General features: G+C 33.6%; 1 protein-coding gene across 4 annotated transcripts in view; it reads right to left on the bottom strand.

Annotated features, from left to right (window-relative positions):
- col19a1 (collagen, type XIX, alpha 1) overlaps positions 1-16,022 on the bottom strand; it is a 306,597-nt gene that overhangs the window by 176,184 nt on the left and 114,391 nt on the right. For all 4 annotated transcript variants that reach the window (NM_001442495.1, NM_001442496.1, XM_087278424.1 and 1 more), the window contains 1 exon segment: positions 15,033-15,086. In NM_001442495.1, the coding sequence (NP_001429424.1) occupies positions 15,033-15,086 (54 nt within the window).

The following is a 16,022-nucleotide window of genomic DNA, read 5'->3' as shown; positions in this document are numbered from 1 at the left end:
TATAATTAATTAAATAAATAAAAAAAATACATAAGCAATTAAATGAAAAACATCTGAAAAATGATCAAAATTGTATAACTTTATTCTATACATACACACATACATACATAAAAATAATTATAATAATTATAGTTAAAAAATATAAAAATAATCAAATAAAATATATAAATGTCTATTTACAAAAACAGGAAACTGGTGCTGTCATTGGCACACCCTTTACACCTTCAGGAAATGATGACTAGCAAAACGCCAAATTATATATGGCCACAGACATCATGTCGAAGCCCCTCCATGACAAGCCTGTTAAAATGAAGAGCACGTTCAGCCACAAGCTGATCCAACCTCACTGAAAGACCAGAAGCCAGAAGGTCATTTGAGCCCTTGACCAACACTATGTGTCTGATCTATATATCGTATAGTATCCACCATTTCAACTTGTATATTCCTCTTCAAATTGTAAATAAAGGAACAATAATGCCAAAACAATAAGCCCCAAAACAAAACCTCAATAAATAATATTTTATAATATTATTTATAAAAGTATTACTATTCATTTACTGATTGATTGATTGATTGATTGATTGATTGCCAGGCAGTGTATATTATGAAGATGTGAAATGAGTAGCATTCTGCATTCATTTAAACAATAACAACAAGCTCTTTTAATTTGTGGCAAAGTCTCTTTAAGACAAGTCATTTCACTCGGTGGCCATTGCTGAAACGCCTCTTGGGCAGTATGCCCGGGCAAGGAAACATCAAATTCTCCAAAACTGCTTGCCAAGCCTATTATTAAATTTCATATTAGAAATCACTAATAAAATTAAACAACAACCGTCTCTTTAGTTTCATTTCTAAACGTCCGAATGACACAATATCTGCAGAAACGCAGGTCTGGTCCGAGCCCCTCTCCCAAAGTATCGTCGGCTTATAGCAATCAATGATTGGCTCCTGTACTAGAAGGCCACCTTTATTCGCCATATAGCGATCGATGATTGGTTCCTATACTAAAAGGTGGGCTTTATTTGCCATATTGACAGTTACACGTTTCCCCATTCAAAATGAGACGAGTGACATGTATTGTATATTCTATAGCCTTTGTAAGTGGTAGGCAAAGCGAGGATTCATGAAACACTGAAACAGTTGAAGCAAATGTGTCGAAACTATGAAACGTTTCAAAACCTGTCTCTATAGTGACCTGGTGGTCATTTTTTTATGTATTGCTCTGGAACAGCTTCAGCAATGAAATAGTTAGGCAAATTAAGGTATGATAGAGTTGTAAAGTTAAGGCTTTAAGTAATTTCACGAAGCAGAACAGTAAACCGAGATAATGGGTTTGAAACCAGGGTGGTGCAGCAGGAAATGTTAGTTTTTAAATGCTCTGTTCTTGTAACATGTTTAGGTTTAACATTGGTTTAACAACTCAATGTCTTGTTTTGGTCATAAACAGTAACATTATTAAAATACATTAAGTCATAATTTCAGAGTATTTGTACAAGTTGGGCTTCTAACTCGTGCACAAAGTAATTGTGTTGCAAATGGCCCAAGCACGGTCCACAAGGCTACATGACATAGAGCTTTTTTTTCCAACCCTGATAGTCAAACGCAGATTCAACAGGTCTCCAAACGCTTCTGAAATGACAGATGCTTGAATCTCTTTAGTCACATGACCTGGTTTTTCAAAACATGGTCATAGTCATTTTTTTTGAGAAAGATATATTTCACTTTGAAACATTCGTTCAAAGATTTACGCAACAGAACTGCCCAGCAACGTCTTGGTAGAGAAGCATGAAGTTTGACATAATATACCTCCATCAAATAAATACAATTTAAATAGCACACACAAATGCCAGTTGAATGAAATATATATGCTCCCTTCAAACTGAAACCATGGTAGAATATCCTTTAGAGTCCACTTTGCAGGGCACTTGTTGTTAAATTAGAACAAATGTCTGACACGAAAAGAGAAACATCAAATGTGAAGAGTGGTGGGGTGCAAGTACTGGCATTGAAAAATCACCACAGGCTAATTGTAGATATGTACCCAGGTCTACATTTATGGAGATTGCGAAATATGTACCCGGAGGTACGTCTAGCTTCATTTTGTCTGTAAAACGAATGTTATGGGGTGGAATGATGCAGCCAACTGCTTCTGTTCCTTTTCGTGATACCGCTGACAACTTACGGCTTTTCCAGTGTTACCAGTTTGTCCAGTGGCTCGCCGCATACGCAGATAAACTTGGAATGTGGAGGGGATTGGACTGCAATGACAGGATTTGAGTCCAGTGAAGAATGGTACCAGAAACCAAGTAAAACATATGCAATAAATAAATAAATAAATTAATTAATTGATAAATTAATACATAAATAACAGGCTGAAAACATGGTAAAATCATGAAGCCACAGTGGCTTTTTTTTCTAGATTGCACTATTGGTTGGTTTTAGGGAAGGGGTGGGTGTGCTAGTTGGTCAGTCTGATTAGCTGAAATGTATATTGCGCCCTCTGATGGATTTACACTAGAAGAGGACGCGCACATTGCATGTAAGAGAAATTTGAGATGATCAAAAAGTGTACCTAGCGACCTCAGGTGGATTTTCGAAAACAAAAAAAATGCAAGCAGATGTACCTCTGGGTATGTATTTCGCGGTCTCCAGAAATGCAGACCTGGGTACATATCCGCAATGAGCCTTGTTTGTGAAAAACACTGCACTAATATTTGTTCTTTCCCATCTTCAGTGCAGCATACAGTGTAAAAAACGTAAATTTACATGTCTCTAACAGTTCAATCAACACTTTGAAGCACGTACTTGCCAATACTCCGCATCCCACCGGCTACACGGCCCATGAGCAGCGTTATACGTGCGAACGCGAGGTGAACAAACACACACACGGTACCCACACATGACTGTGTGCCAGGCAGGCCAAACGCTGGAGAAGTTGGCAGAAGATGAAAGAGGAGCATGCTCTGTGTGTTCTGTGGCTCAGGGGCCAACGCAAGTGTGGGCTGATGCTTCTCTGGCTCCTAATAAAACCAGCTATTTACTGTGGGTGGATTACAGAGGTTTGTGCCCTTTCTGTTTGCACACACACTCACTAACACTAACACACAATAACACACTCCCACACACACACCTGCAGCACTTCTCCAACTCTATTCTGACTAATTACACAAATGTATGTCAGCTGAAGTTGCCAGTTTAAATATGTGTAATGTAAACTGGCAGTAGGGTTGCCATGGCAAGCGTTACTGTGCCTTTCCGCGCAGGATTTCAGAAGCAGCAGAGCTTTGCACGCCTTTCCAGCACTGATGAATATTTCAGTGTGCCGCCATCGGGAAAGGAGAGAGATTTATTTTAAATATATATTTCGGCAGGCGCTCCACTGCTTCCTGTTTGATCTGACTTGACTTGTAAAAGTGTGGCACATGGTCCCAAAGTCCTTCAGTTACAAAAAAAATCTAAATAAATTACATAAAGTTTATATACAACAAAGAGCAACGAAATTAATAAGAATATAATATATGCAATTGTCAATATGATAAATAAATCATTTGTGTTTTTTTATAAAATAAAATAGCAAACATTAAGATGTCTGCATGGTTAATAAAATAAAATTTTAAAAAATAAAATAAAAATTACCATTACAATAAACAAAAAATATAAATAAATAAATAAATAACCATTACAACAAATACAACAAAAATAAATTAAAAAATAAAATAAAATAAAATATCTAAATTAATTACATAAAGTTTATATGCAACAAAGAACAATGCAATAAATAAGAATATACTATATGCAGTTGTTAGTATATGATTAATTTTTAAAAATTTATTAAATAAATAAAATACACAATCAACAAAATTAAAATTAAAATAAACAACTAACATTAAGATGTCTGCATGGTTAAAAAAATAAAATAAAATAAAATAAAATAGAATAAAATGAATAGTGGTGGTCATGCAGGAGTGGAGAGCATGAGACTGATTCCTGTAATGCTCCATGAGGCCCAGCTTCCTGCCTCCACCGCTGAGACTGCAGCTCTGCTCAAGACGTTTGGCAAGCAGAAAAATTAAAATAGTCATGCCTAACTGAGTCTGATTTCTCTCAAGGTTTTATTTTCTTCACTCTCGTCAATTGGTGAAGTTTTTTTTTTTTCCTCTCCGCTGTTGCCACTAGCTTGCATGGTTTGGGATCGGTAGAGCTACGCATTGATGGATTTGCTGTTAAGTGTGTAGGCCCTCAATAGTGATTAATAAACCACACTGAACTGAGCTGAACTGAACTTAAACACTAAATACTCAACTACACTGCTAAAATTTACTATGATCTTTTATGTGAAGCTGTTTTGACACAATCTGCATTGTAAAAGCGCTATACAAATAAAAGTGAATTGACTTGAATAAAATTAAATAAATAAAATAAAACAAAATAACCATCACAACACACAACAACAACAAAATAAATAAATAACCATTACAACCCACACCAAAAATAAAATAATAAAATAAAATATCTAAATTAATTGCATAAAATTTATATACAACAAATAACAATGCAATAAATAAGACGATAATATTTGCAATTGTTAATATATGATAAATAAATCATTTGTGTTTTTTTTAATTCAACTATTTTATAACAACAATAATTATTAATATTAGAATCCATGCAATAAACTGTATATAAACAAACTGTATAATTTAATTGTTAAAATTTGCATTGTGTTTTATTTTTTACTGTACAAAACAAAATAAAAATGTCATTATATTTATATATAATACTTAGGAAGTTAGATTTTAAACAACAACAGCAGCACAATAATAATAATAATAATAATAATAATAATAATAATAATAATAATAATAATAGATTTTTATGAAACTTTCAGGAGATAGGGTTTCCTCCAGTTTTGCCCATGCGGTGTCAGTTCCATCCATAATAGATAAAAAGCAAGCACTTTGCATTACTATTCATGTCTTTTCTCCTAGTGCAATGCAGCCGCAACACATTATTATTTAAATCAACCCAATACCTCCCTGCTACAAAAACAGAGGCGTAAATAAATGCACTTAAGGTTCGTTCTCTCAAACATGTAAACACACACCAAAGTGGTCTCATTAGCACGTCACTGGATAGAAATAATCAGGTGCTCAGACCATTAGCGCCATACCATAATCCACAATACTGTCTTCAACTAAATAATTTAAAGTGCAATTGCTTGTTATGATGAAGAAATAAAACAACTAAAACCAACTAAAATGTAGAAGATGAAGAAGAAGAACATAAAACATTATTTACTCGATGCACAGAAATATGTATGCAATTCTTATTCTTATTATTAAATACACAAATAATGTTAAAATAATAAATGACATGTATGACTACTGCTATTATTATCAGTGGCCATATAAAACAATCAAATAATAATGCTAACAATACTAATACAAATAGCATATAATTATTGAAATACATAGTTTAAACAACAATAGATAAAAATGAAATAAAATGGCAAACATTACGATGTCTGCATGGTTAATAAAATAAAATAAAATAAAATAAAATAAAATAAAATAAAATAAAATAAAATAAAATAAAAACAATTAAATTAAATTAAATTAAAATAAATATTTAATTTAATTAAAATGAAAAATACAATTAAAATTAAATTAAATTAAAAAATAAATTAAATTATAAAAATGTATACATGCATACCCAATGGCAGAGCACTCACAAACGTCAAATATGTCCAATTTGCTAATAAAATTCTACGCTGGTAGATGTAGTCCTCCAGTCATTTGATTAACAATAGTGAGACTGTGTAGCAGCTTCTATATTTTATTGCAGACAGACAGACAGACAGACAGACAGACAGACAGACAGACAGACAGTAGAGTGAGGGAGTGGTGAAGTACAGCACTGGAAGCTCCTGTGAAAAACTTACCTGTTAGGTAGCATTTCATTTTCCAGGAACAATCCCATGAAAGAGCTGAGGATGTGCCATAAAGCAGAGAGCAAGGCTATATGTGAGGACATAAAGCCCTAGTGCTCAATTCAGTGAGAAATGTTACACAAGCAATACATTTAAATATTTAAGGCCTTCTAGAAAAAAAGCAAGGCCCTTTTTTCCAACCCTAACAACATCCCTGCTTATATCGAATATTCCCTTACAAACTGAACTTCTAGCACACAAAGTTCAGTGGAGATCAAAATTAGAGGACAACCTACAACTTATAAACTTTGAGGTCACTGCCCAGACCTACTGTATATGAACGTAGCCTAACAGGAGTAAAACAGCAGTGTTTTAGGCTTTATTACATGAGTTACAAATATTGTGAAGTACAACTCAAATGATATATTTGTAAAAGAACAAATATCAAAGTAACAAAAAACCTAGACACTAACGATTAACAAAACTAACAATAAAAACTAACAATTACTGATGAGCATGTTGTGTGGACTGAGAACTGCAAAGCTCACTTAAGAGATGAAAGTGAGTTTCATTTATTTGGATCCAAAAGGAAACGTTAAGTTCATCATCAAAAAAAAAAAAGAAACTGGCTTAATTAAAAAAAAATAATTGTTTACTATTGGCTGCGCGCACTTTGCACACTGTTCATTTACCCTGTGTGCCTTGCGATGTAACTCCCTGCTGTGTCTCATGTTTTTTACGGAGTGCTCTGTGTGGACCTACATTATGTGTGGAAAAAGCACCTGACTTCATGCAATAAAGTACCAAAATAGATGATAGTTGTGGTTGCCTAGCAACATAAAAAGCACAGCGCACTGTTCTTTTCTAAAGTCAATAACAATTTAGTGTGGTGCTCATTGCACTTCAGAACTGAAAAGCATAAGCGTTGTGATTGGCCCAAAAAAGACTGCACTGTAAAACCCAAGAGTCAACTTTATCTAATAAAAAGAGTGTAGTCAACTCAAAATGTACTGAAAGTTAATTCTACTAATTTAAAAAGAGCTTTAAACTCAGTGTTAAAGGTGATGAGTTAATTACATACCACATTACTTCAACTTAAATGGAGTAAGCTCACAGTATAGATTAATTTAACTTAAATGGTTTGAAGCAATCAGTTTCCTCAAACGGTTTGAGTTACCTTAACTTATTGGGTTTTACAGTACTGGTTGGTTTGAGTTCTCTACATTTATTGTTTTTTTCTTTGCTCAAATTGCTTCGTTTACTCAAATGGATTAAGTTCACAGTACTCATTATGATTAGTTTTGGAACTTAAATGATTTGTTTTAATCGGTTTCCTCTAAGGGTTTGAGTTTACTTAACTTTTTGTATTTTACAGTATAGTAATGTTCTGTAAAAGGCTAATGATTCTTTGGAGAGACTATTGATGTCCAAAAAAAGTGCTGTGACAGACTTGGGTAATTTTTAAAAAACAATGTGCTATGAAAGGATATTTATATATAAAATATATATAACCTAGTAATGACAATATCATAACTATTATAACAAATTGTGCAATAAGCATTTATGTATTTATCTATTCCTTTTTGTGATTTTAAATGGGATTATATTATTTGTGTATATATATAATAAAATATAATATAATATAATAAAATATAATATAATATAATATAATATAATATAATATAATATAATATAATATAATATAATATAATATAATATAATATTGTATATTTATGAATATTTATTATATTTTTATAGTGTTTTCTGGTGTTTTTTATGTTTCTGCTGGTTGTCAATCTAACAATATCCTTTTGCATTACATCTACAGTGATGTTTGAATGACAAAATAAAGAAAACTGAAACTGAACTACAACACAAGTAAAAGGGTTGATTTAACCCAATGCTGGGTCATATTTGAAAAAACCCAACAGGGTTAAAAACATTTTGATTTATGTTTTGAATGTTTTTATTTATTTATTTATTTACCCAACTTTGAGTTTGTAAATATTTTAGACAAATGTTGAAGCAACAATCAAGTTAGCAAAAAAAAAAAATAAAAATAAAATAAATAAATAAATAAAATAAATAAAAAAAAAATATATATATATATATATATATATTTATATATATATATATATATATATATATATATATATATATATATATATATATATATATATATATATATATATATATATATATATATATATATATTATTAATTTATAAATAAAAACACATTGAATATACTGCATAATGTCTTAAGACGAGTATTATGCACTTTTGCATAAAGTAAACTAATCCTACTACAACACTCTAAACCCCAGATGCCAAAAGTATGTCTTGTAGGCCAAAGTTGGTGCATTGTAACCTTTGATTAGGCCCAGCATCCCATTTGAGAAGAGAGTCAGAATGATGGAGAGGGTAAGGGCGAATACCTTTAAAAGAGATTTCATTTCATTTCCAATTTGACTTAACGTTTTTTTTTTTTTTTTCCAGAAATCAGAAAGGAAATCAGAAAGAGCTTTATTGTCAGGTATGTTTGCACATACGAGGAATTTGACAGAGCTTCTACAGTGCAACATAATTACAGAGACAGGACAAAAACAGATAATAAATATATAAAATAGCAGTATGTACTGAATGCAAATATACACATAGACAAGACAACAACAACAACAACAAATTGTTGTTGTTGTTGTTTTATTGCTGAGCTACAAAAAAGCTAACTGAAATTAAACGTTTCAATTAAATGTTGTAAATGAATCAGATTTTTTAATGCAGAAGAAATCAGTGAGACAATCAAGGCAAAAATGATTGCAATTCTGTTATAAATTAGATTGTTTTTGTTTTCTACTGTAATAATTTCATAATATATTTTTAAAATGCTATATGAGTTAATATAAAGCAATGTCTTTACTTATTTTTAAATATTATTAAATAAATTAGGAAAGCACCTATGACAACCATATTTACTTTTGGCCCACTAGCCTCAATCAAGTTAGTATTTTGGCCCTACATAAGAAAAAGTTTGGGTACCCCTGCTCTAAATGCTGGGATAACTGTTGCAGCAAAACAATTCCTTGTCCCAGCACAAACCAATTAAGTTAACTTTTTTTCTTGTGGATTAAACATTGAACATAAAACAAAGAAGTGTTACTTTGGTACGATTTAAACAAGTTGTTTGAACAAGAAACTTTTTTTTTTGTTGAGAAGGTTTGGATATTTTTTGTTTAAAAAAAAAAAACATAGAAGAAAAAGGCGATTAATAAAATGATTTTAGTTGCAGTGTGAGAAGCCTCTTGGCCTGTCTCTGATCTTCCATCTCATAATTAACATGAGCTCTAATCCCTCGGGTGCTTGGATCCATTCCATTGTTATTTCGGTGCCTTTTATTGCTACATGCTTGAGTTATTACAGATATTGACATTCAGACATTATTAACTAAACTTCATCAGCCGGATGGCAGGAGGCCTGACTTCTTTGACCCTTCTCCTAAGAAATCTATGAGAAAGGCTTTCCGGCTGGATTCCATGAACATTGATTCAGACCGCACATCTCAAATTTCCTGAATATATTATAAGAGATATTGTATTTGCTTAATCAGTGAGGGAGGCAGGTAACCGTAATGTGATCTCTTCCAATAACGCTGAACTATTAAAGGCTAAGGCCTGTTTCACCCGCTTGCATAATCAGCGCGTTATAGAACTGCAGATTTTTTCTGCATTGAAAAAAATAAGGTTTTTTTTGTAAATATTTTATGCTAAATACAGTAATGGCCAAATGAGATGTCACGCCAAGGGCAATGCATACTTCATTATATATAACAACAAACTGATGTTACATTGATGTCTGTAACATTGATGTCATTGGTGTTTCAATTGTTTAATCTGTGAAACATGGGAATTGGCTAATTGAGAAACATTAAGTATGACTCATAAACAAATACAGGATTAATATCCAAATTCAAAAAATCCAAATTTTAACAATTTATAAAAGATTTATCACTTAAATATATATTGCGATCGTGATTTTTAAAAATATTACATCGCTTTTTAAACGTTTATTATTACCAGTTATTGAGTCTACCCATTCATTTTGATAGAGCGATTGGACCCGAAAGCAGCTTCGCGTGACATCACACTTAACAAGCGGATAATGTAACCTCACAGTTGGCCACCAAAAATAATCAAACAAATAAATCTTTACGATTGGAAGGCTACAATAACTCTATGGTCTGTGTCACACAACTAAAGGTAAGTATAAACTACTAACTAATAACAGTAAAAAACAAACAAACAAGCAAACAATAACTCCCTTCCACAAAGACAGCTCTGCATATGACTGATAGTAGAGTGGAAAATGAGATCTGCTAATTGGGTGAGAGTCTCTCGCCAGCAGAGGCTCGTCTTCGTCTAGAAGGCCACTAAATAATGACCAGAGTCCCTCCGTTCCCCAAATAACCTCCAATACTGCCGAGCTGCAGTCCTGCTCAACAAGTTACCCAGCCTGCATGTGACTCGCCAAATATAACCCCCCGAAACCCTACCACACAACCCTGCAGTCATCAAAGCAAAGTTATTTATAGGGCCAAATAGTGTCTTTTGCAACAAAACAACATACTTGACACTCATTTAAATGGCAGCCGATGAAAAAAAAAAAAAGTATTCAGTCCTGCGGCAAACTACTGTAACTTGTGTGGGTGGCAAACGCTGGCGATCCCTTCCAGCAAGCGCAGGGAATTTAATGAATTCGTGGGGTGCCGACCACAAGATCATTAGAACTCAGCGTCTGCTTCTAAACAGCTTTTGTCTGTAACACCGGCCAATTAAAGAGGAATCATGTTGGTAGAAGCTGACATTATGTTCGGAATTTTCCACGAAAGGTCATATGCTTGTAGTGGCCTTTTTAATTCGCAGGAAGTCAAGGTACAAACACATGCTGCTCGTTTTAGAGAAAAAAAATGTTTCATGAAATGTTTAACTGACTATATAAAATGCGTATGGGTCAGTGTGCCTTAAAAGTACAAGTCTTGTTTTGGTGTCTCCAAGAGAGGCAGTAGAAGCGGCCTAATATGTGTTCTTAACAGCACGATTTGCTCTAAAGGGATAACTCACACACAAAAAAAGTCAAATCCTTTCATTGTTTATTGATCTTAAATTGACAGTCTGTAATATATGACTAAACATGATCATGGCGGCATGGTGGGTCAGGGGTTAGGACTGTCGCCCAGTGCTTAATTTGTGAATTGTGAGGTCCCAGAACAGATCGGGGTAACGGATCCGGCATGTTACACGACGATGGAGAGATATCGCGCATGAAAAAGGAGACGGGGTGGGAGTTGGTGCGGTGGATGGCCGAGGGGTGTCGGACGAATGAAAGGAAGCACAGGGTCCCAGTGCCCAGTGGGTGTCGTGGACCAAAGTGAAGAGGATTGGGGAGTCGTTGAAAAAAGTGAAAGTGAACAGCGGACAAGGGAGGAGGGCAGTTGAGGAGCACAAATTAAGCCCTGCTGTCACCTCAAAGCAAGAAGGTTGCTGGTTCGAGTACCGGCTGGGCCAGTTGGCATTTCTGTGTGGAGTTTGCATGTTCTCTCTGTGTTTGTGTGGGTTTCCTCCAGGTGCTCCGGTTTCCCCCAAAGAGTCCAAAGACATGCACTATAGGCGAATTGAATGAACCAATTTGGCATAGTGGGAAATTGTATATATGTTTTCCAGTACTGGGTTGCAGCCGGAAGCGCATCTGCGTTGTAAAACATATGCCGGAATAGTTGGTGGTTCATTCCGCTGTGGTGACCCCTGATAAGTAAGACACTAAGCCGAAAGTAAAAATGAATAAACATGATTGCAAGTAAATGGTTAAACAATATTTTGTCTTCAACTTATAACTGTTAATTATTACTGAATTTTGGACTGACAATCAGTGTTTATTTCGTTGACTAAAAACTTTGTCATAATTTTCATGCAAACTAGTTTCTACTGATGAAAATGAGACGAAACTAAATAAAAATGAAGAGATAATATCCAATCAGAATTAAACTTGTTGTGTGATGAGTGAGGTGTGAAATTGTTTGACAGTCTGTTTAAAAAGACTAGTAGTTTACCTCACTGAAATAAAGTGTGCTTCATTTCTGCTTTTCAATAGGCTACTATTTTTACATGTGAATTGATTGCAGACACATTATTTGACAAATTGCTTATAATATAAATAATCAATGCATATCTAATTTTTGGTCTTCAAAGAAAAAGCTGTATTCCATGTTTTAATAAGACTGTTTTATTTAATTTTAGGTTAGAATATTTTGTATAAATAAATGTATAAAATATTTTAATTAAATTACACTTAGATTAAACCAAATCAATTTTTGTCAGCTATATCTATAGAACATCAAAAATCTTGTGAAATTTAGTCAACTAAAACTAGGCAAAACTAAAATGATTCAGAAGACTAATATCTGACTAGAACTAAAATGGAATTTCAGTTAAAAGACTAAGACTAAATCAAAATTTGCTGTCAAATTTGACAACATTTTACATTTCAGTCAGACAGGCTCTTCCTGGTTCTTCCGGCTGGTTCTGTGCCAGAGTAGACTGAACTGTGAATAAGACCCATATGCAAAACTTTTGGGTATGTCAGATTAATAATATCATGGCTCAACAATAAGGATGTATGTGCTGGCCCAGCGCCGGTTTGAGAGCGTTTCAGGCCAGATTACACAACTTTCACACAGTTTTACGTTCATTGATCTTGCACAACTACTTTATTCCTTCCATTCAGAATTATTTTGTTCATTTCAATAGATGAATCTTGCACAACCTGTTTTATGACTTTAACTTTATATGGACAGATGGATGGACAGACAGACAAAGTAAAGAATTGATTAAATGATTGATGGATTGATGAAATGCAAGAAAATGTAGGAAATAATGGATGCATTAATCCTGCACGTTGTATGATTTATATGCACATTACAAATAAATTAGTTCAAGATCTCCAGCAAAATTAAGATACATGGAGGAACTAAAAGATAAAGGTATGAAAGAAGGATGGATTTATGGATGGATGTAATGGAAAAAAAAAAAACAAATATACAAAAAAAAAACAATGACAAAGCAAAATGTGGATGGATACAGAGATGTATTTTGCACCAGCAAAATTAGGATTGATGGATAAAAAAATGTATTATTTCATTAACATTTTCCAGCTAAAGTGGGATGAATGGATTTTGTAAAACATTTTTTGTGTGTGATTTAGTCATTGCTTTGCAACACAAAAGTATATTACTTAACACATTCTGAGATTAAATAAATACTTGAATAAATCAATTATTGAAAAAAAATTTCATATAAAAAGAAACTTAAACAGATGTTTATTTTTTATCTTATATACAGTCCTGTGCAAACGCCCTAAGCACTATACACAGACTTTGTTGGCCTAAGACTTTGGCACAACATACAATCAATCACTCTCTTTATCAAACGAACAGAAAAAAATAGGAAATATGTACAAAAAAACAGCGACAGCACGACATTTCCTCTTCAAGCAATATTCTATGTTTAATGTGGCTTCCCTTGGTATTAAGCACAGCTTGAACTGTTTTGTTCAAATTGTCCTGACAGGGAATAATGTGCTGTGTAATATCAGGCTTCTCTTAGCACTTTCCAGAGTTCTTCTTTATGTTTAAAGTTTAATTCAGGTTTGGACCCTGTGAAGACCATTTCATGACTGTCTGTTTCATGAGCCTTTTTCTTTCTCCAAATAAGATATCCCTGTAATTAGCGGATCATTATCATGCTGAAAATGAATACTACCACCACTGAAGTCCATTCCAGATGAAATGGGATAATGGATTAAAACCAATCTGTACCTTTTAATGATCACAATTCCATAAATTCAGACAATATTGCTAACAAAACTGGAAGAAATGCCGCTCAAACCAGGACAAACTGTCTATCTCCAACATTCTTTCACATATCTTAAACAATAAAACCAAAATAATTCAAACTCTAACCTAACCCCTCATCCTAAAAAAACCCTACATCAATTGATAAAATAAAGAAATCTCAATTAAAAAAAAAAAAAATTGACAAAGAAATGTGCACTTATGACTGGTTTTGTCACGAAGAGTCACATATATCCATTATACCATAGGCAAAAAGAGATTTAATGTTTGCCTATAACTTTTTCACATAAATATTATTAAAATATATAAGAATATTGAAGTATATATTAATAAGGTAAAAAAAAATTCTTTCTTTTTATATTTCTGGTAAATTAATTCTCTGGTAATAGACTTCAACACGCAACTGTTCTGCCACTCTGAGTGGAAATGCTTCCAACCATTGTGGACCAAATCCAGATGTCTATGGCACGGTGCATCACTCAATCCATCACTCAGCTGAAAATACCTAACAGTATCATGATAACACTCCAGTGAACGCCACTGCAGAGGATAATAAATATTCATTCATTCTGTTGAATGGGCTTAATGCTGTGCCCACGGTCCCTGCGGCGGACACAAGTATTCTCCTCCATCTAAGTGGCATGCATTTTTAATACTTTTTATCACATTCCAGGGAGTGGAGAAACAACTGTACAGCATTTAGGACCATTAACCACTCGAGGAGCCGAGATAACATTTGCGTTAACAGGTGTTAGCGCGCCTCCAGTGAAATGGCTCAGCGGATTAGCTAATTCAAATAAGCGGAACGTGCAACCGCAATTTGTCGCAGGCAGTCAAATTTCACATAAAGGTTTTATGCCGTAAGCAGGGCAACAATTTAACCCATGGCTGGGTTGCATTGAGAAATAAAGGATAAAATCAATAATGAAACAGTATCGGTTTCTCAATACATTCATGCATGTCATGATTGAACCATAAATCACCCTTGAGATTGCTTCTTGCTTGAGTCGGCCATATTGTAAGTGCTGTCAGTCTCCAAGCGACCTGACAGTTGAATATTCCGAGATATTCCCAAGAGACCGGGCCCACACAGAGCTCATTCCAGCTGCTTTCAGGTCACTCCGGAAGGTTGGTCACACAAACACATTGTACGCAACATGGATCCAGCCCACACAAGTGGCAATTTGCTCCGGTTTACTCACCCTTTTGCCCTCTTTCCCTGGAGCTCCTGGTTGACCGGGTGGCCCCACGTCTCCCTAATGAGAAGATGGGTAAAAGATCAGGGTCTCCATTTTCAAAACATCTTAAGACAAAACGTAGCCATCATCGATTTAGGAGAAAATCTTTGGGAAAATATGGGCTTGAAAATCCTAAATTTGGGAAATAAAAAAAAAAACTGACCCAAATAAAAACTATCCTAATATGGCTGTTGCTGGCAATCTGGCTTGAAACATAAACATTTTAGAAGCACTTGATGATAATGAGCTTTTAAAAAGGTATCGTCTTAATCACAGTGGTATTAGAACTGTTGAAGAACTTCATTAACCAGTCGGGTAAGAAGTAACAGCTGTTCATGCCTGCATGTAATGTTCACACGGAAATATTTAATGGATAGCATAATACCATTAAATGAAGTCGAATACTTTTAACTGCCCCATCTTTCTAAAAGATCAATCTCTACTAAATGGTTGATATGTCGGTTTATGGTAAAAGTAATTAATACATATACTATAAAAAATTTAAAATTATGAATGGTAAGATCTTATTTATTTAAAAACATTATCAAAATAAAACATGTTTGAATACGAAACCATTAATGAAGTGTACCATAAAATATTTCAGATTTTTATTTAACATGTTTTCTTGTTTTTTTGTTTTACAATAAAACCTAAGTCAAGAGCAACAGAATTATGTTTATTTGATTTTTGTAAATTGTGTAAACCATTTTTTAAAACAGTCATTCTTTAAATGACTTTAACAGTCATTATTTAAAACTGTCAAAACATGGTCAATCATATCAGGCAGTAAAAGGGTTAAACGTAACCTTTTTAAGAAATAAAAATGATCAAATGAACCACGTCAATATATTGTCAAAAACTGCAAACGGAAATTCCTGTAATTCCTTGGAAAACGCTTGGGATTTGAAAGCAATTCATTTTTGTAAAGCTTTTGAGTATCGCAAAATAATAATC

This window comes from Danio rerio, chromosome 13, assembly GCF_052040795.2.
Source record: "Danio rerio strain M-AB ecotype USA chromosome 13, GRCz13ab, whole genome shotgun sequence".
NCBI lineage: Eukaryota > Metazoa > Chordata > Actinopteri > Cypriniformes > Danionidae > Danio > Danio rerio.
This window is presented reverse-complemented; position numbering and strand designations above follow the sequence as displayed.